Source organism: Leucopleurus acutus (assembly GCF_964270905.1).
Source record: "Leucopleurus acutus genome assembly, chromosome: 13".
Classification (NCBI taxonomy): domain Eukaryota; kingdom Metazoa; phylum Chordata; class Mammalia; order Artiodactyla; family Delphinidae; genus Leucopleurus; species Leucopleurus acutus.
Genome location: NC_139155.1, coordinates 50,278,831 through 50,294,846, shown reverse-complemented (window position 1 = coordinate 50,294,846; position 16,016 = coordinate 50,278,831). Strand labels below are relative to the sequence as shown.

Sequence of the window (16,016 nt, the reverse complement as noted above, 5' to 3'; positions counted from 1 at the left end):
ACCAAGAGTGTGTATGAAGACTGTTCATCTTGATGTTACTGCTGCTGACACACAAGAATCTTTCAGGGAGGGAGTGGGCCCCGCTGGTGTGAGCCCCGGCAGGAAGCTCCTGGAGGATCCAGGTCTGGCTGTGATTTTAAACAACTCACTTAACTTTCTGGTGATGGAACATCTCCACTCAGCAGATAACTGGTATTAAGCCTGCATCCCAGGCACCCTCTCCAGGAATCTGGTCAGGTTGGAGAACCTGATCCTGAAGGAATCTGACTCTGTTAGGAAGACGTCAGCCACTAGGGCTTAACCCTCTGTGGGGATCTATAGTGTCGCATTAAGGGACAGCTTGAGGATGAGTGTGCTGCAGGCCTGGCCCGCAGGACTGGGCTCTGCTTCCCCACAGCCATCCTGGCTCCATCCCGCACAGTTCTGGGCTACGGACAGGGCGTTCCCTCACCGGAAGCACAGATCTGTGGCTTTCTCTCTCCTCTGGAAGGAAACATTTCTCAGAGGCCCCGCTCCCTGACCACCTCTTAAGGCTCATGGGCCAGGAGGGTGTCACATGCTCGTTCCTGAACCAATCCCCAGCAGGGAGAATTCCCATCACTGGCTTCCAGGAATGGAGGGCCCCACTGAGCCCTGAGCCCCATGGGAGGGACTGTGGACCCCTCATCAAAATCTGGGCTCTGCAGCAGAGAGAAGAGGGGGAAGGGCTGGAGAGTCTCAGTTCCTTCCAACAGCTTTTCTAGTCTCGTGTGATGTTTATGATGCTTGTTCTTCTGCATTAAAACTCATTCCTGTGAAAAAGTTCAAAGCATCGTCCAGGTCAGGAGAGACTTCTGTGTGCGGGTCAACTCTGAGGAAAGTGGGGACAGGCTGTGGTCCCCTCCTGTTCTCTGGGTTCTTTCACGGCCCTGCTGCTAAAGCCCAAGTGAATGGCCTGGAGGGGAGATGGCAGATTGGCGGCTCCAGGTCCACTGGCTGTCTGTGTGGGCCTCAGCGCTGCTGGCCACCTGCTGGCCCTCCTGCGGGACACTGTGGTTCTTCTGAAGCTCCATGGAGGTGAGGTGCTCTGGGTATCCACTGGTCCCATGTATAGCAGACCTCTGTAGGGTGGGAATAACATGCGTCCTCCCCAAGGATGAATTCATCTCTATTGAATTCAGCTCTTAGGATCACAAGTCAAAACTGAGCAAAGCACTTAGCAAGATAGGCATTTTCCATCTCTTGCCTCTGACAATCAGCTGTCCTGGTTTCTTTTGTTTCTCTCCCACACAGCCATGGTGTGACACGCCAGCCGCCTCCCCAAGGAGCTTGAAGGTGAGGGGAGATGCCCAGTCTTGCCCACCGCTTCCAGAGGCCCAGGCCAGCCACGGAGCCCTCAGGTTTGGGGACAGTCCCACCAGCCACTTGCTATTCATGCTTCCCCAGGAGTTGCTGAAACCCAGGTATCATTTCATTTTCCTGCCCCAAGCCAACCCCAGAATCTGATTCTACCCTAGGGCAGTCTAGCCGGCACGACCGCAGGCACCTGTCACCAATGAAGGGGGCACTACCACGTTTGCGAAAAGAGGTGCTGGCCTACCTGAGACACACAGCCTGGGGGCCCGAGCCTGCTTCCTCCCCGCAACTGGGAGGCACACGAGACACGTGCTGCTCAGAGGCTGAAACAATCAGCTCGGCTCTGGTTTAGAATTGACGGTGTTCTAAAAATAAGGCTATTTCTTTCCAAAGGTGCTATTTGTTGCTATGCTAAATCACCTTCTCCTGCATTCTACAGTTAGAGGAAAATCATTCTTGTAGGAAGACTTGGTGTCAGATCCATCATTTTTAGAGAATACATTTGGATTTTTTGTGCTAACAAGTTGCGTCTCTTTGGGGGAGGAGGGAATAAGCAGAGATATTAATTCTGTCAGAAAAAAAAAGCAGGAAAAAGGCTTGTCATTTCCATGTGATTCGAAGGAGACATAAATAAAAAGGTGCCCAAAATTCCTTCACGACTTCTCTACAGAGGCAGAATGGCCCAGGGGTCCAGAAGACCTGGCTTTAAGACCTTGGCTTTCAATCCACCCACTCAGCCACTTGCTGGCTGCGTGGCCTCAGGCCACAGGCCAGTTCAGGTCCTGGGGGTGCAGAGGTCAAGATGGGATCAGACGTGCAAAGGAGTTATTATTCCTGTGCAGAATAAAAGGGGGAGAGCAGGAGCTGGCAAGGAGAGCCTTCAGCTGGGACGCAGGCCTGAGGCCTGTGAAAGGAGAGGGAAAGGCAGGCGTGGGTGGGACGAGCTCAGACAGCAGGGAAGCTCCGAGGGAGTCAGGCAGGCCGGTGGGCCTCACAAGCGAAGATCACCCTGTAGAAGAGTCCGGTGTCGGGCACGACGGCCCGGCTCTAGTTCTGCCGCTGAGCTCGGTGCTTGGCAGGCGGTCACCTGTGTGCCACTGCGGTTCTGAGAGCGTGGCAGTTGCGGGCTGCCAGGCCGCCATGCCCCCGCAGCGGGGTCTCCTGAAGGGAACTCTGAGTGGCAGCTCCACGGCCACCGCGGGCTGCTGTTCAACTTTCCTAAGCCTCAGCTTCCTCTCCGTAAGCTTGGCATAATTATGCCTGTCTCACATGTTTTTGCAAATTGCCACACCTCTTCGAACCTCAATTTTCTCATCAGTTAGGTGGGGTTGGTAATGTTTCCCTTGCAGGGAGGAGAGGTCATTGCTTGTAATGAGCTGGCCCTTGGAGGTGCACTCAGTAAGCAAGTGCATATTCACACGCAGGTGTGAAGCCTGCAAAGGGGAGGGGCCGAGTTCTAAAGGAGACCCTCGGCCAGCTGCTGGCATCTTCAGTAGACCCGTGCAAATTCTGGGGATCCCTGATTTGCCAAAACTGTGCTAGTCGGAGACAGACAGATGGCAGAAGCAGTGACCCTCTTAGCCCCTCCCGGGGCTTTTCCACTCCGCATCTCTGCTCTGTTGGTCAAGCTGACCGTAATGACAACAGTCTCCCTGCAGACACTGCCCACGCTGTCCTCTTCCCGGCCTCCCCACCGTCCAGCCCCCCTGCCTCTGCCCTCCCCCGCTCCGTGGCCCCTTTCTTACATCTTCTCTCTCAGCACATTCACTGTGGTGAGTTATCCGGCTTCTTCTGATGATTCGACCCCAGCATCTTCCTGTCCAACACTGAATTATATATAATAAATGGAAAAAGTAACATCCTTAAAGGAAAGCAGAAAAAAAATAATCCTTAGTAAATATAATTTAAAAATTATTTTAGTCCCCAGTATTGTAGCAATCAGAGTATATTTTCAGGATGTTGCAAGATTTGGACTATTCTATTATTCTCATTCTGGTTTCTATTCTAGAAACTTTTGGCCTCTCCTGTAAAACCCTGTACCACTATTTTAACCTCTGGGTGAATGTATAAAAATGCTCCTTTGCTCTCTGTCTTTCCCTCCTATCCTCCAGCAATAAAGACTCATAGCTACGGTGTCATATGCCAGGATTTGAAGCTCCTGATGTCATTTTTGGGTGTTGTTAGTCTTTTCTGAAAGAAAATTGCTTTAAGAAAGAATTCTGGAAAGCAAATGTCAAGTCTAATAACCAAGCCCACACACGTAAAGTACTTTCATTCTGTAGCAAGTTCTACCATCCTCCTTAAATTGGCTAACCCTCGTATTCCAAACCTCCGCACTAATACACAGCTACACCAAGAGAAATACTGAGCCGTGTCACCGTCGGCTTGGTTTAATTTCACAAATATAGATTTCTTTTGCCTTTTGAAGAACTATACCCTCAAGGAAACTTGCATAGCTGTAGAATGAAAGTGCATGTCCGTGTTTGCTCAGCCTCACGGTATTAAAAAGCAAAGAGATGTAACGGTGTAATTATTTCTTCCACTTCCTGATTCTGCCTCTGCATTCTCCATTTGCCATTTAATTCAATTCAGTAACTCTTTCTTGAGGGCCTCCTGTGTACCATGCACTGGGGATACAGCTTTAAGCAGGGTAGACCCCGTACCTGCCCTCTGTCTGGTGTGCACTTGGACACAGACCACAAGGAATGGGTGATGACAGCCTTTTTTTTTTCTTTTTCTGGCTGCGCCACGTGGCACGTGGAAACTTAGTTCCCCAACCAGGGATGGAACCCATGCCCCCTGCAGTGGTAGCGCAGAGTCTTAGCCACTGGACCACCAGGGAAGTCCCTGATGATAGCCTATTGACGCCCATATCTCCCATTACCTTTTCCTAGTACACTTTTAGGCACCCCCTCAGGGCACCTACACACCACAAACCACTCAAAGAATGAACCATCCATCGCTGCGTTCCCAGTGCCCACCATGGTGCCTTGTACATACGACCCACTCATTACATATTTGTTGAATGAAAGATGGATGGATGTGAGTTTGCATAGAAAGCAAAGCTTGCTTAGCCACACGTACCTATGATATGTAACCATCATGCAAAGGAATATTAACTTTCACTCTCTGCTTTTACTGCGTGATGCTTGCATGATTCCTGTTCCACCATAGAGGAGGTATTAAGGTCCGAGAAATGTTAAGGGTAGGTGGGAGAAGGTGGATCCGGACTCCTGTGCCACTGTGTTAAACACGTCTTACGGGAAGAAAATGCTTACCTGATGCTTAAATCAAATCCTTGTTATTCAGGTTGTCCCCCGACTTCTCCTCACAACCTTCCTCTCCCTGCATGTATACAAAGTAGAAAGCGTATTCACTGGGTTTAACAATCGAGGCTGCTCGGTGAAATAAGCCAGTTGCAAAAAAGACAGATACTGTGTGATTCCACTTCTGTGACGCACCTAGAATATTCAAATTGATAGAGGCAGAAAGCAGGATGGTGGTTACCAGGCGCTGAGGGGAGGAAAGGATGCAGAGTTGTTAATGTGTAGAGAGTTTCAGTTTTGCAAGATGAAAAGAGTTCCGGAGATTGGCTGCACAACAATGTGAAGGTACTTAACACTACTGAACTGTACTCTTAAAAATGGTTAAGATGGTAAACTTTATGTTTGGTATATTTTACCATAACTTTCTAAAATGTAGGTTTTTTTTTTTAAAGTAAGGCATCTTCCTTCTTGCCATGTGCTGGGACTTAACGCCACTAGCTGAGTTTGTCATAAAACTTCCTCTTATTTCCCAATACGGTAAGGAAATTATACAACAAAACTTTTAGCAGCTGAAATACAATGGCTTTTAAAACTTCCCAGAGAGACGGTCGTTTAATCAAGAAGTACCTTAGTTTATTCATTTAAATAACGAGGTTCAGGGTTTTGTTCCTCACTGTCTCTCCCAACTATGGAGATCTGAAGAAACACTAAAAGCCTCTTATTTTCCTTCTTCGCCTTTTGCTTCCTTTTCCCCACAGGTCACAGTTTGCCGTGGACCTGCAGACAACGGCGTCCAGAGGGCTCGTGTTTTACACAGGCACTAAGAACTCCTTTATGGCTCTTTATCTTTCGAAAGGACGCCTGGTCTTTGCACTGGGGGCAGGAGGGAAACAACTGAAGCTCAAAAGCAAAGAGAAGTGCAGTGACGGGAAGTGGCACACGGTGAGAGCTGGGGCTGCCCTAGAGCCTCCGCTGGGGCCAAGTTCACTGCTGAATAGCTGAAGACGGGAGTCTCAGCGTTCTTCCCGGCAAGAGGGCACAAGTACTGGGAGAGCTCATGTGGTCAGAGGCACTGAGCGCCCCAGCGCCTCAGCCCCAGAGACTCCTGAATGCGCCGTGTGTAGATGTCATCCTACATGCCGAGACGGGCTTTCCTCCCTGCTTCTTTACCCGCCGCCCCCAACCCCCCATGCACCTCCCTGGGCTGCACCACTCCCCTTGCCTATTCCCACCCTTTGCTCCCTGGACCATTTCTCTCCTTCAGGACAGTTACCAGTCTCCAGGCCCCCTGTGAGTCTGGAATGCCTTCTCTGTAGCCCAGGTGTAAGAACCCACATCCCTAGCATCTCAGCTCTTGCCTGAAGGCATACCAGGGTTAAAGAAATACAGTTTAAGGCAAGAAGGGACCTATGTATTTTTGTTTTCTGACGAGGGAATTGGAACTCAGAAAACTTAAGTGACTTGACAAGTTACACTCACTCAGTCATTCAACAAATATGTAATAAGCTGCCATCCTGGAGCACATAAGCAAAAAAATCCCCAATATAATGTCAGCTACTGCTTTGAGAAAACACTAAAGCAAGGTAAGGAAGTGGCCGAGTAGGGAGACTGTTTCAAATAGGACAGTAAAAGAAGACCTCTTCCAAGAGATGACAATCAATCATATAAAGTTATAGGAAGGATTTCCAGGCAGAGGGAACAGCAAGTACAAAGACCCTAAGTTAGGAGTTAGCTGAATGAACAGAACAGAAAGGATAAGAAGTGGGATTCAAGAGTGAGGCAGGGAGACTTCCCTGCTGGCACAGTGGTTAAGAATCCACCTGCGAATGCAGGGGACACGGGTTCGAGCCCTTGTCCAGGAAGATCCCACATGCCGCGGAGCAACTAAGCCCGTGCGCCACAACTACTGAGCCTGTGCTCTAGAGCCCGTGAGCCACAACTACTGAAGCTCATACGCCTAGAGCCCGTGCTGTGCAACAAGAGAAGCCACCGCAATGAGAAGCCAGCGCACCGCAATGAAGAGTAGCCCCCGCTCGCCACAACTAGAGAAAACCCATGCACAGCAACGAAGACCCAACGCAGCCAAAAATCAATAAATTAATTAATTTAAAAAAAGAGTGAGGTGCAGGCCCAGGTCATTTAAGCATTGAAGGCCAAGGTGAGGATTTGGGATTTTATTCTGAGTCTCTCTGAAGCTTTTAGAGAGTCTAAAACTAAAAAAGCATTACACAAACAGATTGATATTTTCAAAACCCTCTTTAGCTAAAGTGTCTAAAAGGGAGTAAAAATAGAAGTAAGTAGACCAGATGGATGCTATTGCCTTTGGTTCAAGAGGCTGAGGTAGAGGGGGAGAGGGTAGACCACCCAGGATGTGTTCTAAAGGCAGAGCCAAGAGGTTTGGCTGATGGAAAGAGAGGAGTCAACATCAAGTCCTGTGATTTTGGACCAGTGACTGGGTCAATAGTGGAAGCTTTGCTGAGAGGGAGAAGATGGGCAGGAGGTAGGTGTTGCTAGGCAAGAGTGGGAACTCTGTTGTCAACATCCTGCGGTTGAGCTGCCTAGCAGACCTTTAAGCCCAGGTGTCAGTAGATGGTAGAGGCCAGAGGTCACAGCTGGGCATCTACACTGGGGAGTCATTTGTGAATAGTCTCGTAGCCATGAGGTGGCAGAGTCCACACCAGAGCCCAGGGATCCTGACTTTTAGCAAAGAGTTTAAAACACTTGATCCTCTTGTTGGGAGAGGAGTAGCCATTGGCCCCTTGCTCCAGGACCCCTGCTCAGAGGAGCACGTGGCTTTCTCCCGTCTCAGCTCTGCACACTCTCTTCCTTCCTCTCTGTTGCATGGATGTGTGTTTATTTATGATCCTTTGGTTCTTCAGTTATTTATCTTTTGTATAAGTTTCCAGTCACGTATATTTTTGTTTACTTTTGAGAAATCTTTTTTTAGTTCATGTTTTAAGCTCACTCTGTTTAATATCTGACATAATCTCACAAAATGATGACGATGATACTGTGGTGAAAACTCTGATTTTTCAAAGCTACTTGAAGGGACAGAAAAACTTAAAAAAAAAAATTTCCTGTGACCACTAATAAACTACAATGCCAGTTGTCAAAGGTAAGAATACGATTAACGTATTTTCTTTATCCTTAAGGTGGCATTTGGGCAAGATGGAGAAAGGGGGCGCTTGGTTGTGGATGGTCTGAGGGTCCGGGAGGGAAGTTTGCCCGGAAATTCCACCGTCAGCCTCAGAGCACCAGTTTACCTGGGATCGTCTCCTTCAGGGAAACCAAAGGTAAATGGTTATGCTTCAGAGCCACAGATAAGAACAAGTCACCCTATAAACTTTATAATTATACCATACATTCAAGGATATCAAAATACTTTATTTTAATAACTGAATCTGTATTTTAATGTTATTTGGTGACTGAAATAAAATTATCTCAAGAACCAAACTTGGGGAAAATTTGGGCTAAGGAGAAAGTCACAAGTCTGTCTGTCCCCAAGAAGGAGGGGTGCGCACCAGGATTTTTCAGGTTCAAAGGCTCCGATGGCACCGGGGCCCCAGGGTGGCATTCTGTGGGTGCCCTCCCCCTGTCTTCTCCACGTGGCCAGAGGGCTCACTGCCCCTGATTACTTGGGGCGGCTGAACCCGCCTGTCACTCTTCTCCCAGATCTGCCTTTTTTGCACACAAAGTGAAGATGGCCCGTCAACAGCTCCGGCCCAGGAACTGTCCTCCTCCAAATGTGCTGCCAGGCGCTGAGCCCCTCCTGCCCCTTCCCACTCCACTGGTGCCCATTCTGGTGTGATGTGTGCTAGCAGCTGGGGGGAAGGGCCGAGACTCAAATCTGGGCCAGAAATGGACGTAATCAAAGCAGGTCACTTCTGCCAGCGTGGAGTCTAGGCGGTCAGGCTAACGTGGCCTTGACCTTGGTATCTCCACAGGACTCAGCCTGGCCCACTTGAGTTTTGCACTGTGGTTTGGGCCAAAGCCCCAGCAAGTCAAAGTACTGTTTTACTTTGTTGTATGTAATAACTTTTATATATGTATCATAAATAATATATAACATGATATAGTATATGTATTATGGTATTTAATACATACATAACATATTAATAATTGCTGAAGAGGATACTCAATGTTTGCTTTTCTGCAACCTCTGTACCTTTTTCCCTCTCAGAGAAATCACAGGATGGGGTAGTGATTCGGGGCACAATTTGGGTGCTCTTTATTTTTTTGCGGTACGCGGGCCTCTCACTGCTGTGGCCTCTCCCGTTGCGGAGCACAGGCTCCGGACGCGCAGGCTCAGCGGCCATGGCTCACGGGCCCAGCCGCTCCATGGCATGTGGGATCTTCCCGGACCGGGGCACGAACCCGCGTCCCCTGCATCGGCAGGCGGACTCTCAACCACTGCGCCACCAGGGAAGCCCTGGGTGCTCTTTTGACTTGGGTAAATCACACTCAACATCCTAAAATCTGAGACAATCAGTAGCACCCCATTTACAACATCCTTTACCAGCAAGGTCCTATTCGCAGCCTTCCTTCAACCTGAGGGTGCAAACCACCGAATACCCTCCTCCATATCCTTTCAAAGGGCAGGCAGCATCCAATCAGCCAGTGGCTGCCTCCAAATACCAAAACCTGCAGCCAGTCTTTGGTGATTCCGTGTTAGGTTATGCCCTGAACTGGAGAGCCTGAGCGTGGTGTCAGATACAGACTCTTTGTTATACATGATGGCAAATCTGAAGAAACTAACATTTCTTAGGGGCCCCAATCAGTACTTTGTTGTTGACACTGACACCACATGCACCTATAATACCACTAGATTCCCTTAAAATTACCATGTCTTGCATCCGTCGTGTAGGATTCCAGAGTCCTAAAGGCATTTACTCCAGAAGAGAGTAGAGGGATTTTATTAACTTTTTTGAGAATTTCATGAAAGTTATAGCCCCTTTCTCCAGGAAAATACACAGACATCTGGTATATAATTTAAGGGGTCAGAGAACCCCAGAAGCTCGTCCCTGAGCCGCAGGTGAGGAGCCCTTGTTTCAGGCCAGCTTTCGGCAGCCGTGGGGGCTCCACGCAAGCCCCCTGATCCCACACCCTGTGTCTGACCTTGACCCTGTGGCATTCGTGATTTGTTGATGGCGCACTGGGCCCAACAGTGTAGGGAGCTTTCTTACCCTTCATTATTTTAGGAATGTTTTGGCCTCGTTTTTCAGCCGGCCGCCCTGCATTAAGCTATCACACGGGCTCATGAAACCCTAAGAAGTACTTTGTACCTGCAAAGAGACGGTGAGATCTGTGAACAGCAAGGTGGCAATTTCCCCTGTTGCAGCTCTGACCGTGGCCCAGGGTCAAGTCACCCTCTGAATTCTTGTTTCCACGCTAGGTTGCCATCTCCACTGCCCCTGCCCTTGGTTTGGTGGTACATTCCAACTTCGACCACCCACAAAACACCTGGTATCTGGGTTCTTTGGCACTGTGGAGGGAGCCAAAATGGAGCCAGTCAGGCCCACCTGACTCTTGGAAGCAGGATGGATGAATCCCCCTCCTTCCTCCTCTTTTGGACAACTGCCCCTGCCCTTAACCTTCGCTGCGCATGGATTTCTGGGAGTTGTGGGTAATACAGTTTGCTTTCTCTTCTGCTTGGTTGCAGACCCTCCCCCAAAACAGCTTTGTGGGATGCCTGAGGAACTTTCAGTTGGATTTGAAACCCCTGGACACCGCTTCTGCAAGCTTTGGGGTGTCTCCCTGCTTGGATGGCCCTTTGGAGAAAGGCATCTATTTTTCTCAAGAAGGAGGTCATGTCATCCTAGGTAAGGAGCAGTTTGGAAGGCTTTATATCTTTATAGCTTTGATTCTGAAGAACTCTTATCCTTTTTTTGGAATCATGATGTTTAAACTATTATTTGTTTGTTTTTGTTTTGAAAGCCAACTCCGTGCTTTTGGGGCCAGAATTTAAGCTTGTTTTCAGCATTCGCCCGAGAAGTCTCACTGGAATTCTAATTCACGTCGGAAGTCAACCCGGGGAGCACTTATCCGTTTATATGGAGGCAGGAAAGGTGTGTAGCTGTCAGATGACATGGGAAGGGTGTGTGAATTTATATTAGAACCAGATTCCACTTCGGGAGACCATGGTAGGTGGAGTTACGGTAGAGAGTGGAATCCAATCTTGTATTTAAGAGGCCTGACTTCAGGGCTGACTTACCCTTTTCCTTAAGTAATTTGGTCATCGTGTTTTCTGTTCTTCATCTTTTAAATTGGGCAAATTCAAACAAGCTGGGCTGAATTCCGGCTCCACCACTTAGTTATAGGGCCCTCGGGAAGTTACCTAACCCCTCTCTGACTCAATTTCTTTATCTTTTTTTTTTTTTTTTTTTTTGCGGTACGCGGGCCTCTCACTGCTGTGGCCTTTCCCGTTGCGGAGCACAGGCTCCGGACACACAGTCTCAGCGGCCGTGGCTCACGGGCCCAGCTGCTCCGCGGCATGTGGGATCTTCCCGGACCGGGGCACGAACCCGTGTCCCCTGCATCGGCAGGCGGACTCTCAACCACTGCGCCACCAGGGAAGCCCCCAATTTCTTTATCTTTAAAATGTGGAGAATGATGCTTATATTTAAGGGCTTTTGTCAGGAGAGGAGAAGCTGCCATATACTCAGTAAATGTTCATTTTTCTCACCTCCCCTTCACCCCTGTCACACCTCTACTTTTATTTATTTTATTTTATATGAACATTTATCAGTAAATGTTCATTTTTCTCACCTCCCCTTCACCCCTTGTCACACCTCTACTTTTATTTATAAGGGCAGCACCAGAGTTCATGGGATGGATTTTCTCACCAGCCATCTACACCGTGTCACACCCTTGCCCATGCCCCACATCCGCTGGGTCAGTTTCAGATTCCCTTTATCCTCTCTACACAGCTCACCAAGCCCTTCTGGTCTCTGCAGCCAAGCCGGCCACAGGGTCTCCACCCAGCCTGCCTTTAGCTTTTCATGGCCTCCTTCTTCAGCCATGTGCTTTTGCTGCTCCATCTTTTCCATTGCTCACAGGCCTACTCAATATCTTATGTTCACCACCCACTTTTAATCTCTTTCCTTTGCAAAACAATCTCTTTCAAACCAAATCCTTCCAGGAAGCCTCTCTTAGTTAAGGCCTTAAAGCAAAGATTGATAATATAGCATTTTCTTTTACCTTTATCCTTCCAGTTTACTGAATGTGAGGGAAAACTCTCAGAATAAAATACAGTAGTCAGAACTCTTGGACACTTTTTAGTTAAGTTACAGCTTTAAGTCTGAGCAGGCCTCTTGCGGGCCCAAGAAGCAAGGAACTACGCTTAACGGTGGTTCAGACAAAGCTGGCTTTTCAGGGGAGGGGTTGGGGAGCATCTTTGGTGAGAGCTTCTGGATAGGAAATACTCCCCCCCAAACGAAATCAAGACCTGATAACCTTCCTAACAGCTGTGACACTGTTTAGCTTGAAAATTGCCTGAGAAAAGGCTGCACTGTCTGCTTACATGCAAATTAGATGTAAATTACTTATCAACAGGCTGATTTTAGCCCTCCCGTTTCATTGACCTTGATTCAGCCCCTGGAGAATCCTGGCCCAGAGTGGGAATGCGGGATTCTGCACAACAGCACGTTGAGTGCCTGACCCCTGACACGTGCCCAGTGCAAACTCAGTCAGTCAGCTTGCTGAATTCCTTGGACGAGACCCCTCTTTAAGTCCTGTGTTCGTGGAATTATTATAATTGGCTGCCCCTTGCAGGCGGGTATAGACCTCAGCCAACATTTTTGCCTTCCAGATTGTACACGTCCTCCTAAACAGAGCTACTGTCACATGCTAATAACTAAGGCAGATCTTCGATGCTAATCAGTAACCTTTGAGTCAGGCCTGATGGGACCGGGGTAGGGAGTCAGTGGGAAAGTCTCCTTACCTTTGGCAGTAACTTCAGGCCAGGCCCTGGGTTTGCAGCTCACTTGCCTGGAAAGGGGTGCAACAGAGAGATTCCTGCGAAGCCTTTGTCCCTCTATGGTCACCTGGTGCGGGAGGGTGTACCCATGTTTCAAGTGCTCCCGGGCGGTCAGGGTGCAAGGGCTGGGAAGGAAAGATGGCAGGAAGTGGGCCCCACCTGCCTTTCTGAAGGAAATAGGAAAATGCATGTGTGTTCCAGGTCACGGCCTCTGTGGGCAGCGAGGCAGGTGGGATCCTGACATCGGTCACACCAAAGCAATCTCTGTGTGATGGACAGTGGCACTCGGTGACAGGTATGACATCCAGTAGCCTATTGTTCACAGACTGAAACAGTCTCCCTTTCCATCTGGACTCGAACATCACAAACGCTCCCTCAGTTCATCCATCCATTAGCGTCTGACCACGGTCAGCCCACCAGGTTAAGGTGCTGGGAACATGTCTATTCTCAACTCCAGTCGTATTTATGTAATTCACGGCTCCAGTTCTCCATAACACACTGAGTTTTTTTTTGGGGGGGGGTGGCGTGTGGAACCCAGCAAACTGATAAGCTATGTTTGTTTTCAAGGTAGCATAACACTGTGATTGAGATTTTGCCTCTGAAGTCAAAGAGAACAGAGGTCAGGTCTCAGTGCCAGCCCTGTGAGACCTTGGGCAAGCTACTTAATTTCTCTTTATCTTCAGTTTTCTCATCTGTACAACGGAGGTAAAAATAGTGTACACCTCCCAAGGTTGTGAAAACTAATGGGATAATGCGTGTGAAGTGCTTAGCAGTGTCCAGCACGTCCTAAGTGCTCAGTAAATGTTTGCTCTTACTATAGGTAAAGTTCATTGTTGGGTTATTTTTTTCAACAACATTTAATATTAATGCCAAGGATTTAGACAAACCACTTGACGGGGAGCAGGCATAAACTCTCAAGTCGAATCTGCTATTTTAGGAATAACTTGCGCATACAAGTTTGGAGATATATTAACCTGTATTGGCTAAAATATCTTTTGTTAAAAGTAGCTGCCTCTTGGCTAATTTGAAAGCTAACTGCATTGCAGTTGGTTAAGATTGTTGACGCTGGAGGAGTTTTATTTGGGAGGGTCAAAAGCCACTGTCTTTGGAGTCCGCTTTCAGCAGTCAGTCAGTGTCTTCTTGGAAAGAACCAGAGATCACGTGAAATAAGCACTGGCCTCTGGAGACAGGAAACCAGGGCTTGAATCCCAACTTGTTTAATTTATAACCAAGCCATGTTGCCAAGCTCCTCAGTGATGGAGGGTCACAGTCTCTTATCTGAGAAACGAGAGTGATGATATCTTCCTCACAGATTCATTTTAAGGATTAAATTCTGTAATATACGTGGAAGCACCTAAACAGCACCTGGTGGGGAGAAATTAGTTGAATTTGTGCTTAGGTTGATGGAATTCCTGCGAGCCGTGCTCCCTCAGGTCCAACAGGAGTGAGTGAGAAAGAAGCCGATGATGATGCCCGGTGTAGACATTATACAGTGGGCAGGGCTCTCAGGTGATAGACCTGACCTGCTTTCCTTCCCTGCAGTCACCATAAAACAGCACATCCTGCACCTGAAACTGGACGCAGACCATAGTTCCACCGCTGGACGGCACCCCGTCCCCACTGCCCGCACGCAGGAGCATCTGCACATTGGAGGTGTCCCAGGTAACCCCTGTGCTGACTTCTACACCCATGTTGTCCCACGTCAACTCTTAACATCTCCATCGTAACCCGTGGGTGGGGGCATCACATTTGTTGGGATATCAGCAGGGGCAGCCGTTGGCTGGACCGTGTAGACAGTGAGACTCTTTCTCCAGCTTGTGGGGAAACCGGACTGCCAGCAACAGAACGTTTCCCAGCAGCCCAGGCCACGTGGCTGCTGCTTCCACTTGTCCCAAGCCTATAATTTTTTTTTTTTTTTTTTTTTTTTTGTGGTACGCGGGCCTCTCACTGTTGTGGCCTCTCCCGTTGCGGAGCACAGGCTCCGGACGCGCAGGCTCAGCGGCCATGGCCCACGGGCCCAGCCGCTCCGCGGCATGTGGGATCTTCCCGGACCGGGGCACGAACCTGTGTCCCCTGAATCGGCAGGCAGACTCTCAACCACTGCGCCACCAGGGAAGCCCCCCAAGCCTATAATTTAGAAGCCTCTCCTAAGAGCCTGCATGAACCTAGAAGCCTGATATCATAAAGAATCAGAAAAGGGCCTGAGAAACTGGTCTCTCCCCTCCAGGCACTTAGTTATGGTGACTTATTAAGCTGTGTGGAGCCAGAATGGGGGAATCAGGCAGGGTGATCAGAGTCAGGTGAATCAGAGTCAAGTTCAAGACTGGAATTTTGCCTGGAAAGAGCCTTGTCAGCCTTCATTGATTTATGTGCCTCCAAATGGTCTGGTGGTTAATTTTATAGGTCTTCCATGACCCATGAAAAGCACTAGAGTTCAGAGTCATTATCTATTGATTTGAACTGTGGAATCTCCTTCTCTGAAGGATGTGCAGAGTAGCCTTGTGGCTGACCTTTCACAGCAGGGGCTGTGCTGGGTGCCTGCTTAAAGCAGGAGAGGACTCGGTGGACTGAGAGCCTGGGTCCCTTTAGCTCTAATAAGACCGTTTCTTAACGGAGTGCATTCACTTGACAGTATGAATAAGCCATCAAATGCCTCTCCTTTTGTCTTTCAGCTAATTGGAAAACCCTGAAGCTTCCCGTGTGGAGATCCTTTTCTGGCTGCCTGAAGAATATTCAAGTCAACCACATTCCTGTCCCTGTCACTGAAGCTGCAGAAGTTCGGGGGACTGTCAGTCTGAATGGCTGTCCTGACCACTAACTCAAACCCATCACAAGGCAGGGAAGTTCACCTCCGGAAGCACTGATTACCCAACACCCCTCCCTCTCCCCTCTCAAGGTCGTTCTGACTTAAGACACCATCCTGATGGGTTTATTAGCAAATCTCATTTTTAATTCCAACCACACATACCCATCATTTTGGCATTCAGTGCTACATATATATTTTACATAAAAATTCCATTTCTTGAAGAGGATGAACAAATCCTTACATGCTTCTGGTAATATCACTTTAAAAGTTTGATGTCTTTTAAAGAACACTGTTTTCCACTTGTTAAAAAAAATAAATATCTTGCAAAGCACTTTAAAAATACAAAAATTTTACATGTGTTAAGATGTTATAATTTATGGGGTTAAATAAATGCAGTGTACTCTTCAAATTATGATGTTTTATTAACATAAAACGATTGGCTTGCTGGTCATTTTTAATTGTATTCATTCTTCAGCACCTGTTCAATGTGCCACGTACAACGCAGTTTTCTACAAATAATTACCAAGCACATGCTGGTGAGGTACCGTGTGTGCTCAGTGTTGGATCTACAGTCGAGGAATATGCAATCCAATCGGGGAGACACATACTGTTCATAAAATAGTAAGTAACAAAC

At 48.2% G+C, this 16,016-nt stretch overlaps 1 protein-coding gene across 5 annotated transcripts in view; it reads left to right on the top strand.

Moving 5' to 3' along the window:
• The window catches only part of LAMA3 (laminin subunit alpha 3), a 241,421-nt gene extending 225,692 nt beyond the window's left edge, over positions 1-15,729 (top strand). For 3 of the 5 annotated variants that reach the window (XM_082853208.1, XM_082853209.1, XM_082853210.1), the window contains 8 exons: positions 1,273-1,442; positions 5,360-5,543; positions 7,754-7,894; positions 10,261-10,420; positions 10,536-10,666; positions 12,778-12,871; positions 14,119-14,238; positions 15,249-15,728. In XM_082853208.1, coding sequence (XP_082709334.1) covers positions 1,273-1,442; positions 5,360-5,543; positions 7,754-7,894; positions 10,261-10,420; positions 10,536-10,666; positions 12,778-12,871; positions 14,119-14,238; positions 15,249-15,394 — 1,146 coding nt within the window. In that variant the 3' untranslated portion in view covers positions 15,395-15,728. Of the gene's footprint in view, positions 1-1,272; positions 1,443-5,359; positions 5,544-7,753; positions 7,895-10,260; positions 10,421-10,535; positions 10,667-12,777; positions 12,872-14,118; positions 14,239-15,248 lie in introns of all 5 variants that reach the window. The other 2 variants (XM_082853207.1, XM_082853211.1) reach the window with 2 other exon arrangements.
• The last annotated feature ends 287 nt before the right edge of the window (positions 15,730-16,016 follow it).